The sequence below is a fragment of the Poecilia mexicana genome, unplaced genomic scaffold, assembly GCF_051168715.1.
Source record: "Poecilia mexicana isolate PSO_F unplaced genomic scaffold, ASM5116871v1 scaffold_13, whole genome shotgun sequence".
In the NCBI taxonomy this organism is placed as follows: Eukaryota; Metazoa; Chordata; class Actinopteri; order Cyprinodontiformes; family Poeciliidae; genus Poecilia; species Poecilia mexicana.
In genome coordinates this window covers 33129723-33152075 of record NW_028263382.1, presented here as the reverse complement: position 1 = coordinate 33152075, position 22353 = coordinate 33129723, and the positions used below count along the sequence as shown (strand labels likewise).

The 22353-nt window shown below is 40.5% G+C and overlaps 2 protein-coding genes and 1 long non-coding RNA gene across 3 annotated transcripts in view; 1 reads left to right on the top strand and 2 right to left on the bottom strand.

Moving 5' to 3' along the window:
* The window catches only part of robo1 (roundabout, axon guidance receptor, homolog 1 (Drosophila)), a 218371-nt gene that overhangs the window by 13495 nt on the left and 182523 nt on the right, over window positions 1–22353 (bottom strand). Inside the window, exons 19-22 of the mRNA XM_088012089.1 lie at window positions 12432–12458; window positions 9143–9185; window positions 4485–4639; window positions 6–389 (exon numbers count right to left, since the gene is read on the bottom strand). Of these exons, the coding sequence (XP_087868215.1) occupies window positions 6–389; window positions 4485–4639; window positions 9143–9185; window positions 12432–12458 (609 nt within the window). The remainder of the gene's footprint in view (window positions 1–5; window positions 390–4484; window positions 4640–9142; window positions 9186–12431; window positions 12459–22353) is intronic.
* Window positions 13162–15469, bottom strand: LOC106926658 (uncharacterized). The gene is made up of 5 exons (XR_015765133.1): window positions 14802–15469; window positions 14618–14695; window positions 14172–14378; window positions 13648–13848; window positions 13162–13531 (listed from the first exon to the last, which is right to left on the bottom strand). It is a non-coding gene; the product is annotated as an uncharacterized LOC106926658 (long non-coding RNA).
* LOC148155916 (uncharacterized) lies at window positions 15474–20837 on the top strand. Its single transcript, XM_088012088.1, has one exon. It carries the CDS (start codon window positions 16149–16151, stop codon window positions 17172–17174), a length of 1026 nt encoding a protein of 341 aa, XP_087868214.1. The 5' UTR covers window positions 15474–16148; the 3' UTR covers window positions 17175–20837.

The following is a 22353-nucleotide window of genomic DNA, read 5'->3' as shown; positions in this document are numbered from 1 at the left end:
CTCACCCTTATTCAGCTTGTTTTGCTCCAAGATGTTGTACTGAAGCTGGGAGCCCATTTCCTGCTTCTGCTGGATGGACGGAGGCTTCCAGCAGTGTTTCTCATTTACTTCCCCTCCACCCCCGAGTCCACCTCCGCTCCCTCCGGTCCCTCTGTCCGAGTTCATGTTGTTGCCCATGATGGCGGACTGGATGAGCTGCGTGGTGGCGTAAGGCGTCGGCTGGCCCCCAGGACCGACAAAGCGACCATCTTTGAGGTTCGGGCTGTTGAAGGTCTTCATTTCGTTGATCTTGTTGGACAGGTCTACGTCTCCGTAGACGCCGGATTCTGGTACCATGAGGTTGGTCTGCTTGTTATCCATCTGGCTGTTATAATTGGCGATACAGTCGGCTGGGGAACATGAGGAGGGAATTAAGTCAGTCTTTGCTATACCACTGATCAGCTTCTGATCAAATGTAAAGCTGAAAGGCTTATAGTATTCAGGTCAAGTCCAGTTCATTAGTACAGCACATTTCAGCAACAAGACAGTTCAAAGTGCTTTACATGATAAAAACAATACAGCAACCAATTATGACAAGCAACAGACATTACATTTTGTCAAATGCCATAATCAAAATCACCTAGAATAATATTGATTAATCTATATTAGTCAGTATTCCACTGGAACACTGACAAAAGATTTTTAGCCTTGATTTAAAGGAATTAATTGTTTCTGGTTCTGGAGATTCAGAGTAAACTAAAAACATCTGTGTGATTGACATTTTAGGGAGGCCTGTAAAGACAATGGAACTAAAGAGAAACACATGGATGAGTTTCTCTAGCTATGGCTGGAATGTTAGTCTTTTAATCCTAGGAATGTTCTTCAGGTAATAGAAGTCCGACTTTGTATCTGTCTTTATGTGTCTCTGCAGGTTAAGGTTCACTATGCCTTAATAACCTACCGTAGTGAAGCTTAACCTACGTAGGGTTAAGGTTTGGGACCTGATCTCCGGTTTCTAACTGTAATAACTGAAGCTACATGCCAAATCTAGATCATTCCTCTTTAGATCTAAAGAGAATAGCTTCAGTTTTGTTTTTGTTCAGCTGGAGAAAGTTATCACCCTTCTATGCATAACTTTTTGCAAGTTATGCATGGAAGTTATGCAGAACCTTTGTTCTAAGAACAGATGCTTAGATTTGTCCTAAGCATCTGTTCAGTGCATTGAGTGTTTCAGAGTCACCTGGTGATATTGTAGAAGGAGGCAAGTCCTCAGAATTAAAGTTTTAAAAACGGATGGCAACAGCTTAGAGTAAGAACAAACAAACGACACATCTAACATGATTGCATATCTAGGAGAGTATTGATATTTCAAAATAACTAACATTTCAAAATAACAAATTTTAGAGCTGTAACCATGCATCAAAACTGTGATATTACTACCTAATAATTTCATTCTGGCCCTTGCCAGAATGAAATGTATTTAATGTATTAAAAATTAATGTATTAAAAATTATTTTTTATTTTTCCTTGTTTTCAATGGCTGCAAGTCAGAATCATTAAATAGTTGTAATACATCTTTCTATGTGCAATGATGAATGTAAAACTTCACTTTTTAAATTCATTTATTAGCATGAATAAATATTGGATCAAGCTGTGATTTTTACTCATATCTACCTGTAGTTAGGCATACAGGCATCGGCTTTTTATTTTATTTTTTTTGCTTAGCCTCACTAATGACTCAGTGTGGGCGTCATCTCTGTTCTCCACCATCTGATGGTGGCGGCAGCGTCTTCACTCATGGAGAAGGACAGACAGACATGTCTGTATCAAAGACACGGAACGAAGCGCGCCGTAAAAGCACAGCTTCACTGACAGATCCAATTTTCTCCGGCTCATAAAATATTCAAATCCTCTAGCAGATCTGAGAGCCAGCCCCCGCGGTAAAAAACCAGAGATGACCGTATAAGTACACGTGGCTCATGCCGCACATTTGAGCTGCGCATCAACACTTCAAAGGACTGATGTGCGAAAGTGCCCCTATGGCTCAGATAAAGGGACATTAACTCTGATTTCTTTGCTCTGTCACCCAGTCAGTGATCCTGTTAATGTGTGGAGTTTAGTTTTGGCACACACACAAAGCTTTGCGTCTGGCAAGCTCCTTAACAGCAGGGCATCATGTGAGCGACTGAAGGCTGCCTGTTTTTGCCTGTTATTCCCTGTTAAACATCGCGTGCTGTGTTCAACCTCGGAAGGGTGATTAGCACCACGAAAAACTGAAGTTGACTATGAAGTCTGTGGAATGAATTATTAATCCTCACAGGGAGAGGTTGGAAGTCGGGAGAAACGATTGAGCGGCTGGATGTATATTGGGTCGAACAGCTGGACAGGAATTATGTGGCACTTTTAAAGCCGGAGCCCCCATCTAGCATAATTTAGAACATAAAACATTTTATTGCGGTCCAAGTTTCCACTGACAGGGTTGCTGGTCGTGGCTGAAAACTATTAACATTAAGCCCTGTCATCCAGGCTTAAATTCTGTAGGTCACTGTTCTCCAAGTGGTGTAAAGCTCCCTTGTAGAGCAATCGGAACAAAATGATCCTTAATTAGTTTTAAAACGAGTGCTTGATCTCATTCACTTTTAGCAAGCTCTGAAAATAGGCTTAGGACCAAAACAGTTTTCTATGAAGGTATTTTATAAAACATTGAGCTTTTGTCACGTTTCTACTGGTTATTTATAGGAAAGTCAATGGATACTTTCACAAAAAATATAGGCTGGAGATGAGCCCCACAAAATATATTCTCAAGTGAAAAAGATTGAAAAGAGAAAATGTGAAGTTTTTATGGAGTAGACTCATTCAATAACTGAAAATAGAAATGTTCCAGTATGACCAAGTGAAACACATTAAATAGATTTAGACAAAAACTGTCTAAATCATTTAGTTCTCATGCTAATAACTAATGAAAACATGACATTTAAAATAATAATTTAAAATATATTATATAGTTTAATATATTAAACTATGTTTAATATATTTACTCTAACGAGACACATTAATGCATATATTCAAATTTCTTGAGTTTGACTGTAAATAAATGTAAAACATTACAAAAAGCAAACAAAAAAAGCATAGCTGTTTAAGTGAATTCAATGTTATTGATTGTTCCACTTCTAACATTTTCTGTTCTGAGTGTGTTTCACAGAGGAGGATAGTTAGTGGTCCACCATCTCCAACTGTTTTCTGAAGAACACAAAATGGATTTTGTGTGAACGAGATGTTAACATCTCAAAGTTTCATAGAAAATTAATTTGCCTAAACTGCTATTACGCCTTCAGATTTATCTTTTTTTTTCTAAGGTAATTTATTTGTATAGCACATTTTTAGCAACAAGGCAGTTAACAGAAATCCACTTTGGTTTTCTTCCCTCTTTCACAAGCTATTAGCTTCAATTCTCATGCCTTTTTAGGATTCCCAAAACAGAGAAGCCTTTCGAGCGAACATTTGGAAAGTTGTACTTGCAAGAAGAATACACAAATGCAAATATTTCATCAGTGAAGATATTTTTAATGTCTAGTGGACATCAATATTTCAATAATTACTCTCTTAAAACAAGCTTCTATATCGGTTAAAAAGTTACTTATAATTTGGTTTTGTCTTATTTCAAGAGTGATGAGATATTTGCACTAGAAAAGTAGACCAAAAAACACTTTCTAAGATTGAGTGTTTTCACAGTGTATGTTGCATGTTTGGTGCGTTTTGATTCATGTTGATTCTTTTTCCTTAGTATTTTCTAAGTTGGTACTCCTTACATAACGTTCTGGAACCATTTCCAGGGTCTGTTGGGGAATACATTTTTGTTTTTCCTTAAGAGGGTTTACAAAAGATTGATAACAGTCTCATTTCTCAAAGGAATATTTCAAATGACGGCCTAAATGAAGGTGCCAGGTACCTCACAGTAGGGGAAGGGACAACTCTAGGAATTGGGACTCAGTCTAATCCTATCCCTCTTTCTGCTGACCCTCCTCCTCTTTCTCCCTCCATCCTCCCTTTCTGGACGCCGTCTGCAGGCCAGCCCTGACCTCCTTCGCCTGCTGCACATTTCTTAAACAACTGAGCACTTAGAGGAAATTACATTACTGGCTATAACAACTGTATGGAAATCAGCAGAGCAATTTGATTAGCAATAGAGTAGAGCTATAAGCCCTGCTCAGTGTACTCCTTTTATTTCCTGCCTAAAACAGCTCTACCCTAACCTCAGATAAATCAAACACACAAAAACACGGTCTCCTGTTTTTACTTCTTCCGCAGACCTGCAGAAGGCAGAGATGCACACACCGACTCTCCAGAGAGCTAACCCAGATATCAGATTGTACTCCCCCCTTCCTTTTTTCTTTTTTACACTGCAGATTCCCCCGGCTCCCGCATATCTTATCACCGTAACTATTTTGTTAAGAGGCTGCGCTGTCACCTCCAAGAGTCAACTGTTTACTTTTGGTCTGTGTTACCTGGTCGGCTGTACGTGGCCAGGTTGCTGTCGCTGTTGCCGTTGCCCGCCGTGCAGCAGTTGATACTGCAGTCGTTGTGGTTGGAGCAGGAGTTGGGCCACGTGTCGGCCAGCCAGGGCTGAGTGGTTGAGTCGCCCATGTTTAGCAAACCGGGCCTATAAAAGAAAACCCAAATGTTTAACAATAGAGACAGGCTTGGCCAACACCGTAGCGACATTCATCCGAGTGAACAGGAAGCACCCGCAGAAACAGAAGATTATGGAGGAGTTTATTTATCCAGCTGAGAAGAGGAAAACTTAAAAAAAAAAAAAAAAGAATCTGGCTTCAGTAGTTTTTGCCTTTTGGGCAAACGTGCGCAAAGGGAACACATTTCAGGGTGGGGGGCAACAAAAAAACACAAGACCAGCTAAATAGATTGTGTGTGTTTGACTTGCCTAGAGCTGACAACACTTTCTCTGAGCCTCCGTGAGCATCAGCGATCTGCTTGGATTAGACAGCCAGATAAAATTCACTCCCCATGTTGCGAAATGCACATCCTGAGCAGTCGGTGAACCACAAGTGCACTCTGAATAGATTCCATGGTGTCACAATATCTCTTTCATTTTTTTTTAGCTGAACAGAAGGCATAAAAACACCAGCTCTTTCTTCTGTATCTTTGTTTCTGATTATTTAGCTTCTATCAAACATTTTACACAATATGCATCTTCTCAGAGAATTAGGAAGTCAGTGGAAAGCAGTTTTTGCTCATCAGTGTGATATTCCAGCTTAAAGCTAAAAAAAACCCTAAAATGAAGCAATTGAGTAAATTAGAATATTACATAATATTACATAAGACGAATTGACAGGAATCGGATAAAATATCCATTTTATCTCAGAAATGTTATGATATGGACAAAACAGTCGTGGACAAGAGTGATGACTTGACAGGTTTTGAGCAGTCACTGACTGCATCAGGGTATTCTGCAGCACTACGAACTAAACATTTAGTTTTGCTAACGCAAAAGCACTAATTATTTCAACTAACATTAAAGTAGTTAAGTATCTACTATAAACTTATGCTAAGATAGTTGGAAGGAGCTAATGCTAAATCGCTAATTTAAATTTGACATTGAAAGACTACAACCCTCAACCCTCAAGTTTTTCCCTCAACTAATCTTTAATATGCTTTGATACAGCTAGCATCTTTAGCAACAATCAATTGGAATGACTGTATCCTTAACAATTTGAATGTCTTAGGCAGTGTTGTGTTCAAGACCACCTAACCCGAGACCAAGACAAGACCAAGACCAGAGTGTATCGAGACCGAGACAAGACCAAGACTTTTAGGGTCCGAGACCAAGTCAAGACCAAGACCGAGGAAAGTCGAGACCGAGTCAAGACCAAGACCAGCGGCCGTGCTACATGACACAATAAAATGTAAAATATGATCGAAATTGCTTCTCAGAATAATCTGAAAGATCCATATTCCCATAAAAACACCTAGATATTAAATACTTAATACATTTTACCAATATTAAATATTCCATTTCTGTGTTACAATGTGTGATGGTCTCGTGCCATCCCTAAAAACATAACACCCTGGGAATTTGCCCATATTGCTCATATAAGAATCCACCACTGTTGCACCATTAAACATAGCAATTGAGGCAATGCCCTGACGGTAAATAACGCTCAACTATGAACACTGACCAAGGAGCAACAAGCAAGAAGTAACCAAACAGAAGGTGCTCATCGTGACTGTTTTCACTCTCTATCCCAGTACATGAAGCCAGGTAGTCTGACACCATGGCAGACATTACAGTTGCCACTTTGAACAAAAACAAAGAGCAATGTGCATGCTCTGCGTGCTCTTTCGTTCTTATGTTTTAGTTATTTGTTAATTTAAATATCAACGTACATAATTAAATAATGATGCAGTGTACACAGAGCATTACTAGAACAAAGAACGGGTGTTCTGTCAGGTCAGATCGTCATACGCTTAACACAAACTCACGGTGTTCTGTCAGATCAGCATACGTTGTCAGATAGTCGTACGCTTAGCTCAGACATGCATACGCTGTCATTACCATATGATTTTATTTAATCAGCAACATAGAATCATGACGTAGATCATCATACACTTGGTTATTAACAGTTGTATGGCATCCAGCTGCAGCCAAACCTAGTTTAAATACACTTTGAAACCACGACAACGCATGTATATCTATCTAGTTATCATTTTATGTCATATTATAAACAATTTAATGACTTATTTTCGTCATAACTTGTTGCATATGCTGAACTGACAACTCCACTGACGGTCGGACTTCTTAAGGCGCATGCATGGTACTCACTGCATGTATGCTAGGAACATAGAATCATGACGTAGATCTGTTATTAACAGTTGTATGGCATCCTGACTTAGTGGTTAAGTGAGTTTTACACGGGCGTGTGTTGTAGCTGACTCCAGCTGCAGCCAGACCTGCTTTAAATACACTTTGCAACCATGACAACACATGTATATCTATATAGTTATCATTGAAAACAATTTAATGACTTATTTTCGTCATAACTTGCTGCATATGGTGAACTGACAACTCCTCTGACGGTCGAACATGCGCAAGCATGGTACTCACTGCACGTATGCTATTCTGACAGCGTATGGTAATCTGATAGAACAACGGCTCTCAGTGAGTGGCGGTCACTCCAGTCCTATCTAATAAATAAAGAGCCGTGGAGAAGAATCGACTGTTTCTGAATGTCACATCACTATATTCCAGACTTTTGGACATAGCGTTGTCCTATATATGCGACAAGTCAGTCTACACCTCCGCACAATAATTCAGGCAGTGAGTGACTTTTTTTCATCACAAATTCTTATGTGTCTCTGTACAGCTAGCTTTGCTAACATCACGTTAACGTAGCTTACCTTCTTTGAGCTACTTTTCTAAGTGACGAAAATAGTTAGACGTTGTCCCCACCGTCTGTGAAAGCGAAGCGCTGCTGAGTTAGCTCTGGCCATCGTTTTTCTTACTATTTATGCAGCGCTATTATATTACTGACGATTAGACAAACATTTTCTGCCGCTGAGAGAAAACCACTGCATGTCCTGGAGCGCCGCGTGCGAGTGAAAGGTGGGGAGGAGGGAGGAGGGAGTAGCGCGCGAGTGAAAGGTGGGGAGGGGAGGGGGAGAAACAGTAGTTGCTTGGATTTTAATTGGTGCGTTTTGCATCCACTGAAAACAAAGATGTTAACAAATAAACTGGACAGTATGCTGCACGTTTAGTGATATTTTCACAGTTGCGGTCTCGACTGGTCTTGAAATAAAATGCCGAGTCCTCAGCGCCCGAGACCGAGACAAGACCGAGACCAAATGCGGTCGAGTCCGAGACGAGACCGAGACCATCAGAAAACGGTCTTAAGACCGGACTCGAGACCAAGACCGATCTCGAGTACCACAACACTGGTCTTAGGCCTTCACATACAATTAATGGCAAGGTGAATAATCCATTTTTTCTAGTAAACAGAATTTTGAGTTTTTAAACAACCATGTACCAAATTTTTATAACGTGTTTCACATTTTCAATAAAAGTTCAGAAAGAAAATAATTTTTCAAAATGTACAAGGGCACTTAACAGGACTCTATTCCTGTTAAGTGGAATAGAGTCCTGTTTGACCTTTGGCCAAACACTGAGTCTAGAAAGAGAACACGCCATATTCTATTACTGTTTAAATGGCTCAATCTAGCATCCAGAACAAGACAGTTTACTATAGAATACCAAAGCAATACCATGTATTGCTTTGGTATTCAAATCTGTGCAGCAAGATTCCCAGTCTGAATAATCCAGCACTGAATTAGCATCGAATTGCATTTCCTCACTCTGTCCTAAATGACTCATTTCTCGGATTCATTTTGGGTAATGAACACATTTGTCTTGTACAGCCAAATACAATCTCACAATGGCTCCTCCATCACCCCAGTGGTTCTGTGTTGATATTGAACGACCATTGTTTTCATGCAGAGCTGACACAGCCTCACTGCGTCCGGGATTCAATCATACAACTGGGTAATGTAATGAATATGGATTTACTGTTGATGGCTTCAAGCTAACTATTCATTAACACATGAACAACACACACGCACGCACAAACACACGCATTTATGACATGGCATTAAGTACATTCTGTACTCTGAGCAGAAAGCGGGTAATAATTGAATGCATTTTTTTTTTTTTTGATGTGTGTGTGTGTGTCTGTTTTCCATTTACCGGCTATATGGGCACCATGCCAGAGGCCATCTAGTGGATATACAAATGAGTTTTGGTGGTTCTAGTTCTGAAAGGTCTCACTTGTTTATGCACAATGCACCACTTCACTGTATGGGAAGGCGAGCTTTGCATCTCCATTAAGGTTTTATGGTGATGCTGTGGCACAGCCTTGTGGTTGGATGTGGCTCTTCAGTGTGTGTGATGGGGATGGGCCCCTGGCAGGCTGCACAGCTCTTTGTTCCTGTAGTAACACAACACACTTGGTGCACCTACTTCCACCTCCTGCTACTTTAGAAAAAGCTCAGCTCTCCCCCTAGTGTTTGTGAAGGAAAAGTACCACTGCCTGACCTTCTACTCAGTCACACCCCCTTTTTATTTATTAAAAATAGAATTTAAGGAAAATCTTCTTACCTTCCAGCACTGCTGACGCTTTCCCCACCCCTCTGATATGCCACTGAAAAGAGAGACAATAATTTTCAGTAGACTTTCACAGAAATGTAAAATACCAATTTTTTACAATTTCTTTACGCAACCAAAGGACATTATTGATGTTTAAAGAAATGCCCCAGCATTATAATTGTAAAGTGGAAGGAAAATAAATCGTAATTTTCTTATTTTCTTAATTTATTTTTTAAAAGAAACAAAATGTGGGATGCATTTTAATTTTAATAAAAGAAAACCTTCCACTTAAAAAGTCTTAAATTCATATATCCAAAACTAAGGTCTTAAAATGTCTGAAATGAATTTCTTATATTTCATTGTAAATGAAATGCAAGAAACTTACATTTTCTCCCAAAAAACACATTTACGTTTCTTGGGAGAGAGGCAACCACAGTTCAGACATGGGGCATGCAAAAGGCAATGACTGAATACAGCATGTTAAAGTAGGTAAATGTTGTATTCTATGTATTCTAGCAACGTAGTCATAACAGGATCATTTAATCCCGTATATTCCCGTAGGCTTTTTTCCCCCCATGGGACTTTTCTGAGAGTCAAAAGTTTGATCACCGCGCTCTCGCTTCAGTGGTGTTCATTGGGTTCTGTGACTTGAGGAGAGTTGAGGCTACCAGAAGCAAGGTGCTAATATCCTTAATAGCTAGCTTTTAAGCATCCAAAATGGGTAAGTGCAAACTGATCGACAGTTGGCAAGACAATGTCCGGTTACGCCACCGATCCACTTCTGTTGCCGACCCATACGAGGCGAGGTGGATTCTGAAAGTCTAGATTGAAGAACCAGAACCAAATAGTAACGCATTTACGTTTCTTGGGAGAGAGGCAACCACAGTTCAGACATGGGGCATGCAAAAGGCAATGACTGAATACAGCATGTTAAAGTAGGCAAATGTTGTATTCTAGCAGCATGCTTACTGCCATTTATATTTTCATTATGTTATAGGTATTGCATTTCACCATTAATCAAATTTAAAAAGGTCTTTAAAAGTCTTTCATTTGAGTTGGTGAAGACCCTGATAGCTCCCCTCAGTCTCACCCTGTTAATGACAGGTGGACAGCCATGGCGTTAACAGCCAGGTTTATAGTTGTGCCATAATCCTCTTTTGTTTCCTGGACTGAACGATACTTTATGAAATTTTCAAAATTTGGAAAATGGTTTGTATGAGCTAATTCTGCTTTAATTTCTTAATTTTATCCTTGTTCCTCAATTGTTCACTAATGTTTCCTAACAAATTTCTATAACCTTCACAGAGCAAATTAAGAGAAAATTAATTACACAGAGGTGCTGAAGGTGACTGTTGACATCAAAATTAAGTGGTGTCAGTGGGCTAAATAAATGCCAAACTTTCCAGTTCTTACAAACCTCAGAATTGTGTGCAAAGTTTGTAGCTGTACCATGACAAAAAAAAATCAAATACTATTGTAACCAATTATTTTTTGACTTTTTAAATGCTGGCATGTTTGCATGGTGTCAGCTGAGTCACACGTGTGGTGCAGGAGGATTCGCCCTAAGAGGCTTATGAGGAACAAAAACGCGGAGCTCTTTGGTTTTCCAGCTCAGGTTCAACTCGTTTGAAGCTCCTCACGTTGCAAGTCGAACACTTTCAAGAAACTCTGAGCTGCCGGTGTGTGAAAGGGAGATAAACCTCCAACTTTAATTACAATCTGTACCCTGAGAGGAGAGGAGGGTAGAAAGAGAATGAGCCCTGGTCTTGGCTCTGTTCATTCTCTGGCTTCTTTTTCTTTTTTTTTTCTTTCTCTAAAACAGAAAATAGCTGGGGTCCCTCATATCCGTAGGAAGCATAATTGTCTGGTTGTAGATTGAAATCAGTATAATACCCTGCACAGTCTCGCTTCTCTAAAACTAACAAAACCTTATTACACAGGTGAGGAATGAGTCTGACCTGAAAGATTTCCAACAGATCGTGAAACGAGCGTGTAGCTGCAATAAGAGTCTGCATGACTGCAACCCTCGAGGCAGAAAAAAAAGTAGCAAATAAAACGGTAGCTACAGATAAGAGAGTATGCTCAGACAAGATCAACCTTGGGGAAAGAGACAAACACATTGTCTCTTTCTCCTCTATGTAGCTCACTGCCGTGTCCTTTCATCTACTCTCAGCCATGCCACGCCTTGGACAGACAAAGAATTTTTTTTTCCCTGATGGGTTTCGGTCTGCGAGCGGACCAGAAACAAACTCATACGGAAGGAAAGCTTCTTTCTCTATCTGCTTCACGCCATGTCACTTTGATTTACAAATGACCTCCCTGAGTTATCTAAACGGTGCATCAGTGCTGTGTCATTCTCTAAAATCCCATCTAATGTTGCAAGCAGCTGCTTTGATCAAGTTGCTACTGGCTTTAATAGCCTCTTAGCAGAGTGGCGTCTTGATCACTGGCACCGACTTCTGACTCAACCCAAAACACTGAGCAGAACCTTTGTTTTTAAGTAACTCTGCAAATGATTGGTTTATTTTACTGGCTTTTACTAAGTGCTGACTTTATAAGGTCAGTGATTTTTATTTTAATAGTTTAATCAAAGATGGCAGATGTTGCCGGTTACAAGTAAGTCAAATTTAAGACTCTTTAATGACACCTTGGGTGAAATTGAAGACCAAAAAACTCTAAATGCATGTGATGGTAGCAGGATCCTGCTGTATTAGAATCAAGCAGAGCAAAAAATACTGAAATTCTGCCCGTCTGCCCGAAAATGAACGCCTTCCAGCGGCTCAACACAAGAAAGGCAGCATTGCTCCTTTTCCACTTGTTTCCTATGGATCTGACACAATGAGGTGGTAAAAGCTAGCCCTCCTCCAGTCAAGTGATCTGCGACATCCGTGCAGGAGAGATTTTTCACTTGTAGATGTAGACGTGCACACAAAGGGTAGCAACTCCACAAGAAAGTTGAAAAGTCACTGGGTGCTCCTGTTGCACCCAGTGACTTTTCCTGAGTTCAAAGCCTGTCACCATGATAGGCACAAAAAAGCTAGTTAGCTAGCAAGGAGGTATATTAGCAGCTAGTTACCAGTAGCCTCAATCTCTTCAACTCAGAACACAATGAAGATGTCAACACACCACGCAAACTTTTGATTGACAGAAAAAATGCATGTATGAGATTAAATAGTCCTGCAACAACAAAATTTAAGACCTCCGATTAATGTATTTACTTACATTTAGTTTTATGAATTTAAGATGCTTTAAGAATGTGCAGACACCCTATGCTTGCACATATCTGAAATAAATTGCTTACCTGTTGGTGTGAATGTGAAGGATGGTACTGTTGGGAAAAGAAGAGAAATATTAGTGTTTTCAAACTGCAAGTAATCTTTAAGATGTTTTTAAACCAGACTTTCAACCTGAAGTCTGATCCATTGATAAATTCTTGTTTAACCCGCAGCTGGTTCTGATTTTAACCCTACATGGTTAAAAGCCTGCTGGTTATGGGTCACACACAAGGAATCTATCCCAGCTAGCATTGAATGTTTGGAGCATGTCCGCTGAACGTTGTCTTGAACGTCCGCTTATTACGTTTGATCGACGTCCAAATGAAACTCCAAAGGACGTCCGGCGGACGTCCACGTTTCCGGACTCAAAATTGACCACCATTAAACTTTCAGTTGAATGTCCACCAAAAGTCCGCTGACTACTTTCAGCGGACTTTCGCATTTTATTCAAAAATAAAAAGCTATATAATAGTTATGCTAGGTCAGTGGAAATGCTAACATAGCAGCAATTTTACTGTAATGCAAGGATTTCATGAGGAACAGTTGTCTTCCATTACCATGGGATGTTGTAACAAATTGCAGAAGAAGAAAAGCCAAGCTGGCCCCACACTTACGGTTTTCACATGGAACAGTTGTCTTCTGTTTACAGCACATTTTAATCTAATGTAATAAATTGTAAAATTGATGACAACCACTTAAAAACACTGGGCAAGGATTCTTAATTTTATAGTATTAATATTAAAGACTAACCGCAACAAAATATGATAATCACATTTATTTATACATATGTACCAAAAAGACACAAAACCTTCTTAGAACAAAGTAAAACAGCACAGTATACATTTTAATACAATGGGTTTTTAGAAAAGACATTCACAATAATAAAAAATCAAAGCAAAGTCAGCATTTAAGAACCACCCAGTGCTTAAAAATATAATTTTAAAAGAAATATTTACATCAGAACTGATTTTATGAGCGTCGACACATGCACAAAATAATAATAATAATTAAAAAACAAAATAAAACAAAACAAAAAAACCCAGACAACCTTGAGCCTTCTTAAAACTGTTTTGGTGTTCTGAATCCGACGCTTGCAGACAGCAGATCAGGTCCCTCGGAGATCCAACTAAAAAAGGAAAACAGAGAATTTAAAAGTCAATATTTAAACAGTACTATACCTGATAGATGGAAAGAATAATGTTAAGAGAAAGGCTAATTATGTTTTCAAAAAATTATACATACCATTTATTTCTGAACAGCTCCTGATTCCAGTTTTTGGTTCAGGACTTCTAATTTTTCTGCAGTGGAGGATGGAAGGCCGAGCTCATCTAGTGAGTCCATCTCTTCAGCAGAACCAGTGACTGTCAGTCGAGTCAGATGGTTTCCCAGGCCGACTCCTTCACCCCCTTAAGGCTTTGAAGACGTTACACTGAATGCTTCAGTCTGCAAAGAATGATAAAAAAAAACAAATCTCAGTAATGTAAAATAATAATTTATTACAATGTAGACTGGGGGTCTTCAGCCCTGCAGGTCAGGACCCTCTGTCCTGCTTTAGATGAGTCTCTGCTGCAGCTCACCTGGATTAACGCAGGAAAACTAAAACAGACAAAACTCCCACCACACAAACCTTTATTTGCATTTAACTCTCTTATTCATGTCGTCAACTAATCAAATCCAAAAATGCCTTACATCTATAAATAATTCAATTAAAAATATGATACATAGACAAAGTGTAGTCACTGTTTTTACATGTTGGTTAAATTTACCTGATAGAGGAATTTCCAGTTGAAGGGAGTCGGTTAGTGGAGTTACTGGTTGGACTAAACAGCTACAGGTGAACACAGAGCAGCTGGTGGATGAGATGGTGAAGATGGAGGACATGTGGGAGGCTGTGGCTGCTGGAGCTGCTGGTCATGGGGTAGATTTTCTGGATCTGTGGCTTTTCCTAAGAATCTGAATAGATCTCAGTTCACCTGTAACAAAAACATTTAATTAAAAACCTGCATAAACATCAGCATGATTTATTTAATTAATCAAAGTTTTGTCCAATAACACTTGATTATCATGTATTTCTAAGTGGTCTGTAATACTGTTGTAACTCGTAATCACATTGAAGCAACATGGAGAGGTCAAACTGAAGGAAACCATGAACAGCTCTCTCTCTCTCTTTGCAGCTAATAATCCTAATTACTGCCTTACAAAAACTTTTTACCTGACCCTCTTGGGCTTCTGCTTTGAGGTCTGACATCTTCAGCCAGACGACATTTCTGTATGACTTTCAAGTTGTCACCTGAAATTACATATGAGAAAAAACAATCATTACTTTAATCAAATATATTAAAGGAAACATTCAAACATAAACATAATAATGTCCATTAAGAAAGAGTATGACCAACTCTGAGCGTCCTCTTCATCAGAAAAACAGTGTCTTCAGTCAGAGGCTGTAACACAGACTGCTACAGGAGGTCCTTCCTGCTCACAGCCATCAGCATCAACAACTCTTTGAAGGACCTTGAAATAAGATAAACGTTAGATCTAATTGGCAATTTAACTAACACTGAATTAAGCAGAACATCACCCAGTAGTTTGTGCTGTGATACCAACGAATGTTGTTCTATTAATATGTAGAGCTGCATATTATTTTGTAGTTGATGATCCAGAGAGAAGGAAGGTACAGACAGTGTTTACAGTAGCTCAGGATAAACCACATGCTCAACAACAACATGCTTTTATGGATCAGACTGAACATTTAGATTTTTTGTTCATCCACAAGAAACCATTAACTAGTTTACATTAACTAGACCACTTCAGTGCTTACTGGTCCTCTAGATTCTGCTGTCAGATTCCACCTATGGATTAAATATTTGTTTATTAAATTCAAAAATATTTAACTGATCCCAAAGGAAAATTAAATGGTGTAACTCCCATTACCAGCTGCCTCTTCTCATGGCTGTGTTGGAAAATGTCAGTAAGCTTTGCACATTTAGCAATACAAAGTATTAATACATTTATTTTCTTTAATCTTGCTTTTGAAAAAGGACAATGTAGAACTCAAGTTTTTAAATGTTATTGTAACGGGTGGAACCACCAGGGGTCGCTTCCTCCACATTTTGAGCGCCCATAAAAGGGAAGCTGTCAGGCTGGTGGGCAATTGTCAATCTCCTCTGTGTTTGACCAGGTGTGTTGGCCCACAAGTCCCACTGTTGTGATCAGGTTTGTCAGTTTTTTTGTTGTAAAGAAAAACTCTTAAACTGATTATATTTAGTCAGTGTGTTTGTGTGATGTTTTTATATAGGGCCACACTGCATGTGTTGAGCTGACGATTGCTACCTGGGCGTGTGGTTTGTCGACGCTGCAGGTAGGCTTTGTATATTTTTAACTGGATTGAATTGAATGGTTTTATTGTAAAGATTTAATAGGTGTTTGGTAATTTGTTTTTTTGTTTTTTGCAGTTGTCGCTGCACCCTGCTGTTCTTTTAGTTTGATTTTCTTTTTCCATTGTTTTTCATTTATTTTTGTTTACTTATTGTTTTTTGCAAATACACATCCTCTTATTTTGTAATAATAAATATTGTCTCTTTTATATTGGTTGTTTTTATTGCACTATAAGTGGTCGTAACATTTGGCGTTGTTTGGCAAACGAATCCGGGAAGTTACTTTTTTTCTTTGTAGTTATGATTTAAGTTATAAAGGACAGCAGGGGCAGCGGGGTGAAGTTTTCGCTGGTGACATAAGGCATCAACATGGAGGTATCGAGTGGCGCTGAAGCCGGGGATGAGCGCGATAAGCAGGCCATGTCACAGCGAATAAAGGATCTGGAACGCCAGCTGGCGGCATTAGCAGCAGCGGACTTGGAAAGACCGTCAACGTCTTCAGGAACTACAGAACCTGTAAGGCACAACCCTGTTATTTATGTGCAGCAGGATAAGAAACTGCCACCATTTTCTGGGAAACTGGATAGTGCAGAGTCGCTGACTTTGGACGAATGGATCGAATTGATGAGAGACTATGTGCAAACAAGAGGAAACACAGAAAAAGAACGGGCGCAGATTATCTATGAACATCTAGAGGGCGCTGCCCGGACTGAAATTAAATTCTTACCAGCAGCTCAAAGGGAGAATGTGAAATGTATTTTTGATGTTCTTAGAGATGTTTATGGTTGTATGCATTCAAGAATTTCACTACAGCGTAGATTCTTTAACCGTAAACAATTTGAAGGAGAATCATTGATCGATTATTCTCATGCTCTTATGGACCTGATGGATCAGATAGTAAAAAATGATGCACAAGCAGCCTCAAACTCCTCTAAAGATCTACGTGACCAGTTCTGTGATGGTGTGAGAGAACAGGCTCTTAGAATGAGGCTAAGGGATTTGATTCATGTTAATCCGGAATGGACCATTCGTGATGTTAGAGGGGAGGCCACCAGGTGGATGGCACAATATGAAAATCAGTCATCTAAACACAAATCTTACAATCCAATTCTCAATGAAAAGTTTGTCTCCTGTGAAAGCTCAGTCTCTCGCACTTCTGAATATGGGGAATTGTTGACTTTGTTAAAAGCTCAGCAGGCCCAGTTAGAACTGGTCATGAAGGCTTTGACCCCTCAAGCTCTACCTCCCCCTCGCAATTTTCGTCCTAGACGCACTGCTGATGGAAAACCAATTTGTTTCAGATGCGAACAAAGTGGGCATATTGCCAGAAATTGTACTGCTACTGTTAACACTGAGCCTAAACAAGCTATTCCTCCTAAGCAAACGGAAAACTAGAACCCGCCAGTGTGCAGAGCCAAACATTGGTGGGCAGTTTTCATGGCTCTATTGACAATAAATCAAGTGCATGTAATTTAGTTGGTGAATGTCCACAGGGAGAGGTGGATTTTGCTGGGGTGAGGATAAATTGCTTATTGGACAGCGGCTCTATGGTGACCACTGTAACAGAAAGTTTTTTCAAAAACAATTTTTCTCATTTGTCTGATAAAGAACTAAAAGACTGTGGTTGGTTGGGTTTAAAGGCAGCAAATGGGTTAACAATTCCTTACCGTGGCTATGTGGAGCTTGATGTTGTTGTGTTGGGGGTGTTGCTTCCTCGTCGAGGTGTACTGATAGTTGAGGATCCAACAGACGGGTACATGAGGCAAAAGAAGCTGGATGTACCTGGTGTTTTGGGGATGAATGTGTTTGACCCTCTTTACCATGAGCTATATAGGCTGTACGGCTCTGACCTTTGGGAAGCACCTGTACTCAAGTCAGCACCTCGGGGATGGAGAAGAATGCTGAGATACTGTCAAATGATGGAAGTGATGGTCAGCTCCCCTGACCCTCATCAGGTCAGAGTGCAGGGTAAGAAACCTTTCTGTGTTCCAGCTGGTAGCCTCTGTCATGTGCCAGTGACATGCCCACAGATGCCTTTACACCAACCAATCGATTTGTTTGTTGAACCCCTGGGTCCTGAAGGGGGCAGCCTCCCAGAGGGATTGTTGGTTTCACCTTCTTTGGTGAAGGCGGTAAGAGGTGGTGCCTTCATTCCCATTACTAATGTAGGAAAATCTGATGTGTGGTTAACACCTCGTAGAGTTGTGGCCACAGTTCAAACTGCTACTCTGGTGACAGATGATTCTAAGGTTCAAGTTTCTGTTGACTCTCACAGTTGTACAGCATTTATTGCTAGCCATGAAACTACTGTGACTAACACAGATTTGGATTTACCTGAGTTTGAAAACCTGCAGGGTCAAGAGAAACAACAGGCGAAGGAATTGTTGTCAAAATATAACAAAGTATTTGCCAGGAGTGATCTGGATGTGGGTAGTACAAACTTGATAACCCATGAGATCCCCCTGCTGGATGAAACACCAGTGCGACAACCTTATCGACGCATTGTCCCTTCTCAGTATGATTTAGTTCGCAATCATATTCAACAGCTACTACAAAGTCATGTTATTAGGGAAAGCAGTAGTCCATATGCTTCACCAATAGTTTTAGTTCAGAAGAAGGATGGAACATTGCGCATGTGTGTGGACTATAGACAATTAAACTCTAAAACCAGAAAGGATGCATTTCCTTTACCCAGAATTGATGAATCATTGGATGCTCTGGCTGGGGCACAGTGGTTCACAACATTAGATTTGGCAAGTGGGTATAGTCAGGTTGAGATGGCTGAGAAAGACAAGGAAAAAACAGCTTTCTGTACTCCATTTGGACTATTTGAGTTTAATCGCATGCCTTTTGGATTGTGTAACGCACCCAGTACTTTTCAACGTCTTATGGAGCGCTTATTTGGAGATTGCCGTTACCAGTCATTACTGCTGTATTTAGATGATGTAATTGTCTTTTCAGCATCAGTTGAACAACATTTGGAAAGATTAAATCAGGTATTTTCCAGATTAGAAACTCAGGGGCTAAAGGTTAAGTTGTCAAAATGTCATTTTTTTCAGAAGAGAGTTAAATATTTGGGTCATGTGGTGTCAGAAGAGGGGGTCTCTACTGACCCAGACAAGGTAGCAGCAGTACGTGACTGGAGGCAACCTACTACTTTAGCAGAACTTCGTTCATTTTTGGGATTTGCCAGTTACTATCGGAGGTTTATTTGTGGTTTTTCGAATATGGCTTCCCCTTTAAACCGTCTTGTTGCTAGACTGCTCTCTCCTGGAAAAAAGGGCAAAACCCCTAAGAAGCCCTTGGGTGGCTTCTGGGATGAGGAATGTGAGCAGAGTTTTCACAAGCTCAAAGCTGCATTAATAACAACTCCTGTTCTTGCCTATGCAGACTTCCAGAAGCCATTTGTTTTGGAAGTAGATGCCAGCCATGCAGGGTTAGGAGCAGTACTCTCTCAAGATCATGGGGGTAAATTGCGCCCTATAGCGTTCGCTAGCCGCAGTCTGAAGCCCACCGAGCGGAATATGAATAATTACAGCTCCATGAAATTGGAGCTTGTTGCTCTTAAGTGGGCTGTTACAGAAAAGTTCAGAGAGTATTTGCTGGGTAATAAATGCACAGTTTTTACAGATAATAATCCATTGAGTCATCTGGCTACAGCAAAGCTTGGAGCAACAGAGCAGAGGTGGGTTTCGGAACTGGCAGCTTTCGATTTGACCTTGAAATATCGTCCTGGTTCTCAAAATGCCAATGCAGATGCATTGTCCCGTCAGCATACCACACACGGAGAAGCAGGGGCTGGCTCTGGTTTACGTGAGGGGTTTGCTGGAGTACAGGAAGAGATCAGTGTCTTACCTGGTTTGTCAGGTGCTGACCTGTGTATATTGCAGCATAAGGATCCTAACATCGGTTCTTTTATGCAATTTTGGAAGAGGGGTAGGATGCCTGATGCTAAAGAGAGGAATGAACTTGATAAGGTTACCCGGGAATTGGTTCGGCAGTGGAATCGGCTTAGGGAGCGAGAATCAATCCTTTATCGCTGTGTTCAGGCCTCTGATGGGCAGACTGAGGTTGAACAGGTGGTGTTACCTCTGTGTTTGCAGGAAGGTGTCCTCCGTTCGCTCCATGATGATCATGGCCACCAGGGGGTGGAGCGGACTTTGCAGTTAATTCGGTCACGGTTTTATTGGCCCAATATGCACTCGGATGTAGAGCAGTGGTGTAAAAACTGTGAAAGATGTGTGGTGTCAAAGGCTCTATTGCCCAAAGTTAAAACCTATATGGGAACAATTAAAGCATCTAGACCTAATGAGATTCTGGCAATAGATTTTACAGTTTTGGAACCTGCTACAGACGGCAGAGAAAATGTCCTTGTAATGACTGATGTTTTCTCAAAGTTTACACAAACTGTCCCCACAAAAGATCAGCGTGCCAGTACTGTTGCAGAGGCACTGGTGAAGCACTGGTTTCAACTTTTTGGGCCTCCTGTTCGGATTCATTCTGATCAGGGGAGAAATTTTGAGAGTAAGTTGGTTCATCAGCTCTGCAAAGTGTATAAAATTGAGAAAAGTCGCACGACTCCTTATCATCCTGAGGGGAATGGGCAGTGTGAGCGTTTTAATCGCACTTTACATGATTTGCTAAGAACTCTCTCACCTGAACAGAAACGCAGGTGGCCCCGGCATATTTCCCAAGTCACCTTTGCTTATAATACAACTGTCCATCAATCCACTGGTATGACGCCTTACTTTTTGATGTTTGGTAGAAAACCACAGTTGCCTGTGGATTTTTTTGTGGGTTTGAGTGAAAGTGATGGAGGACCTGACCTGCCCTTGGAAGAGTGGGTTGAAGAGCACCAAAAATCACTTCATGCTGCCTATGAAACGGTGCACCAAAAAGTAGAAAGTAGAAGGGCTCAGAGACATCAGGATGAGGATGTTGCTCCAGATTTTCTAGAAGGAGACTTGGTGTATGCGAGAAATCATTCAGTGAGGGGTCGCAGCAAGATTCAGGACTTTTATGATTCAACTCCCTATCAAGTGGTTCGTCCACCTTCTGAGCGAGGGGTAGTGTATTCTATAGCGCCCGTGGGTCAGGAGGGACCCCTCCGTCAGGTCCACAGGGTTGAGCTTAGAAGTGTCCCTGAAAATAGTGGAGGGGAAGGGTGTCAGGAAACTGGTTTGGAAGATGTGCAGACAGATATTGAGGCGGGAGATGAAATGGTGGACTTGCCTCAATCTGAGATTCAATCAGAGGCTGAGAATGATGATGATGATGTTGTTTCTATTGATGTAAATTCTGATGTTCAGCCTCTTTCTGGCAAAAAACCCACACAGGAGATTGACACTACCATCATCCCTGAGCTGAGGAGGTCGGCTCGGAAAACTGCCGGACAGCATTCCAACCCTTACAGGCTGCCCTGTCCTGTGCAGAAGAAGTGATTCAGTTATTGAGTACTAATTTTTTTATGTACATCGTCGGGTCGCCGATGCATAATGATGGGGGGGAATGTAACGGGTGGAACCACCAGGGGTCGCTTCCTCCACATTTTGAGCGCCCATAAAAGGGAAGCTGTCAGGCTGGTGGGCAATTGTCAATCTCCTCTGTGTTTGACCAGGTGTGTTGGCCCACAAGTCCCACTGTTGTGATCAGGTTTGTCAGTTTTTTTGTTGTAAAGAAAAACTCTTAAACTGATTATATTTAGTCAGTGTGTTTGTGTGATGTTTTTATATAGGGCCACACTGCATGTGTTGAGCTGACGATTGCTACCTGGGCGTGTGGTTTGTCGACGCTGCAGGTAGGCTTTGTATATTTTTAACTGGATTGAATTGAATGGTTTTATTGTAAAGATTTAATAGGTGTTTGGTAATTTGTTTTTTTGTTTTTTGCAGTTGTCGCTGCACCCTGCTGTTCTTTTAGTTTGATTTTCTTTTTCCATTGTTTTTCATTTATTTTTGTTTACTTATTGTTTTTTGCAAATACACATCCTCTTATTTTGTAATAATAAATATTGTCTCTTTTATATTGGTTGTTTTTATTGCACTATAAGTGGTCGTAACATTATCATTTTATGCGCTGAAAAAGTTAATTCGCATTCAGCTTTACTCGTTGCCAGCAGCTAAACTTCTCCTCAGTAGTAGACCGAGGAGAAAACATCATGTTTTTTCATGTTTTCCTAAAGCCCTCAGTATATGAACGAAGCGGTCCGTCCACGAACTCTCCCGATTACCTACTTACCAGTTATGTTGACTCGGTGGCTTAGGACAAGTAACATTAAGGGGAAAAAAGAGCAGGACACCTCACGTAGATAAATATTTCTGGTCAGGTCAAGCTTTATAATAGAGGTTGAGAAGTCATGAGATAATGACGGCACGTGCTCGATACGAAGGAGGACGAAGCTTAGCGTGATACAAACGCACACAAAAGGCATCAGCAACAAGTTATGTGGCTTTTTACGCTTTAACTACGTGCCTGGTTAGAATATGACAGAAATAAGTATGGATACTAATAACTTACCGAACAAGGTAGATCCCATCACTTGCGTTGCTTTTTAACTGCAGAAATCCGAGTTGGG

What these genes read in the sequence shown, in the direction of transcription:
- LOC148155916 (XM_088012088.1), top strand. Translation starts at nt 16,149, where the DNA reads ATGGAGGTATCGAGTGGCGCTGAAGCCGGGGATGAGCGCGATAAGCAG.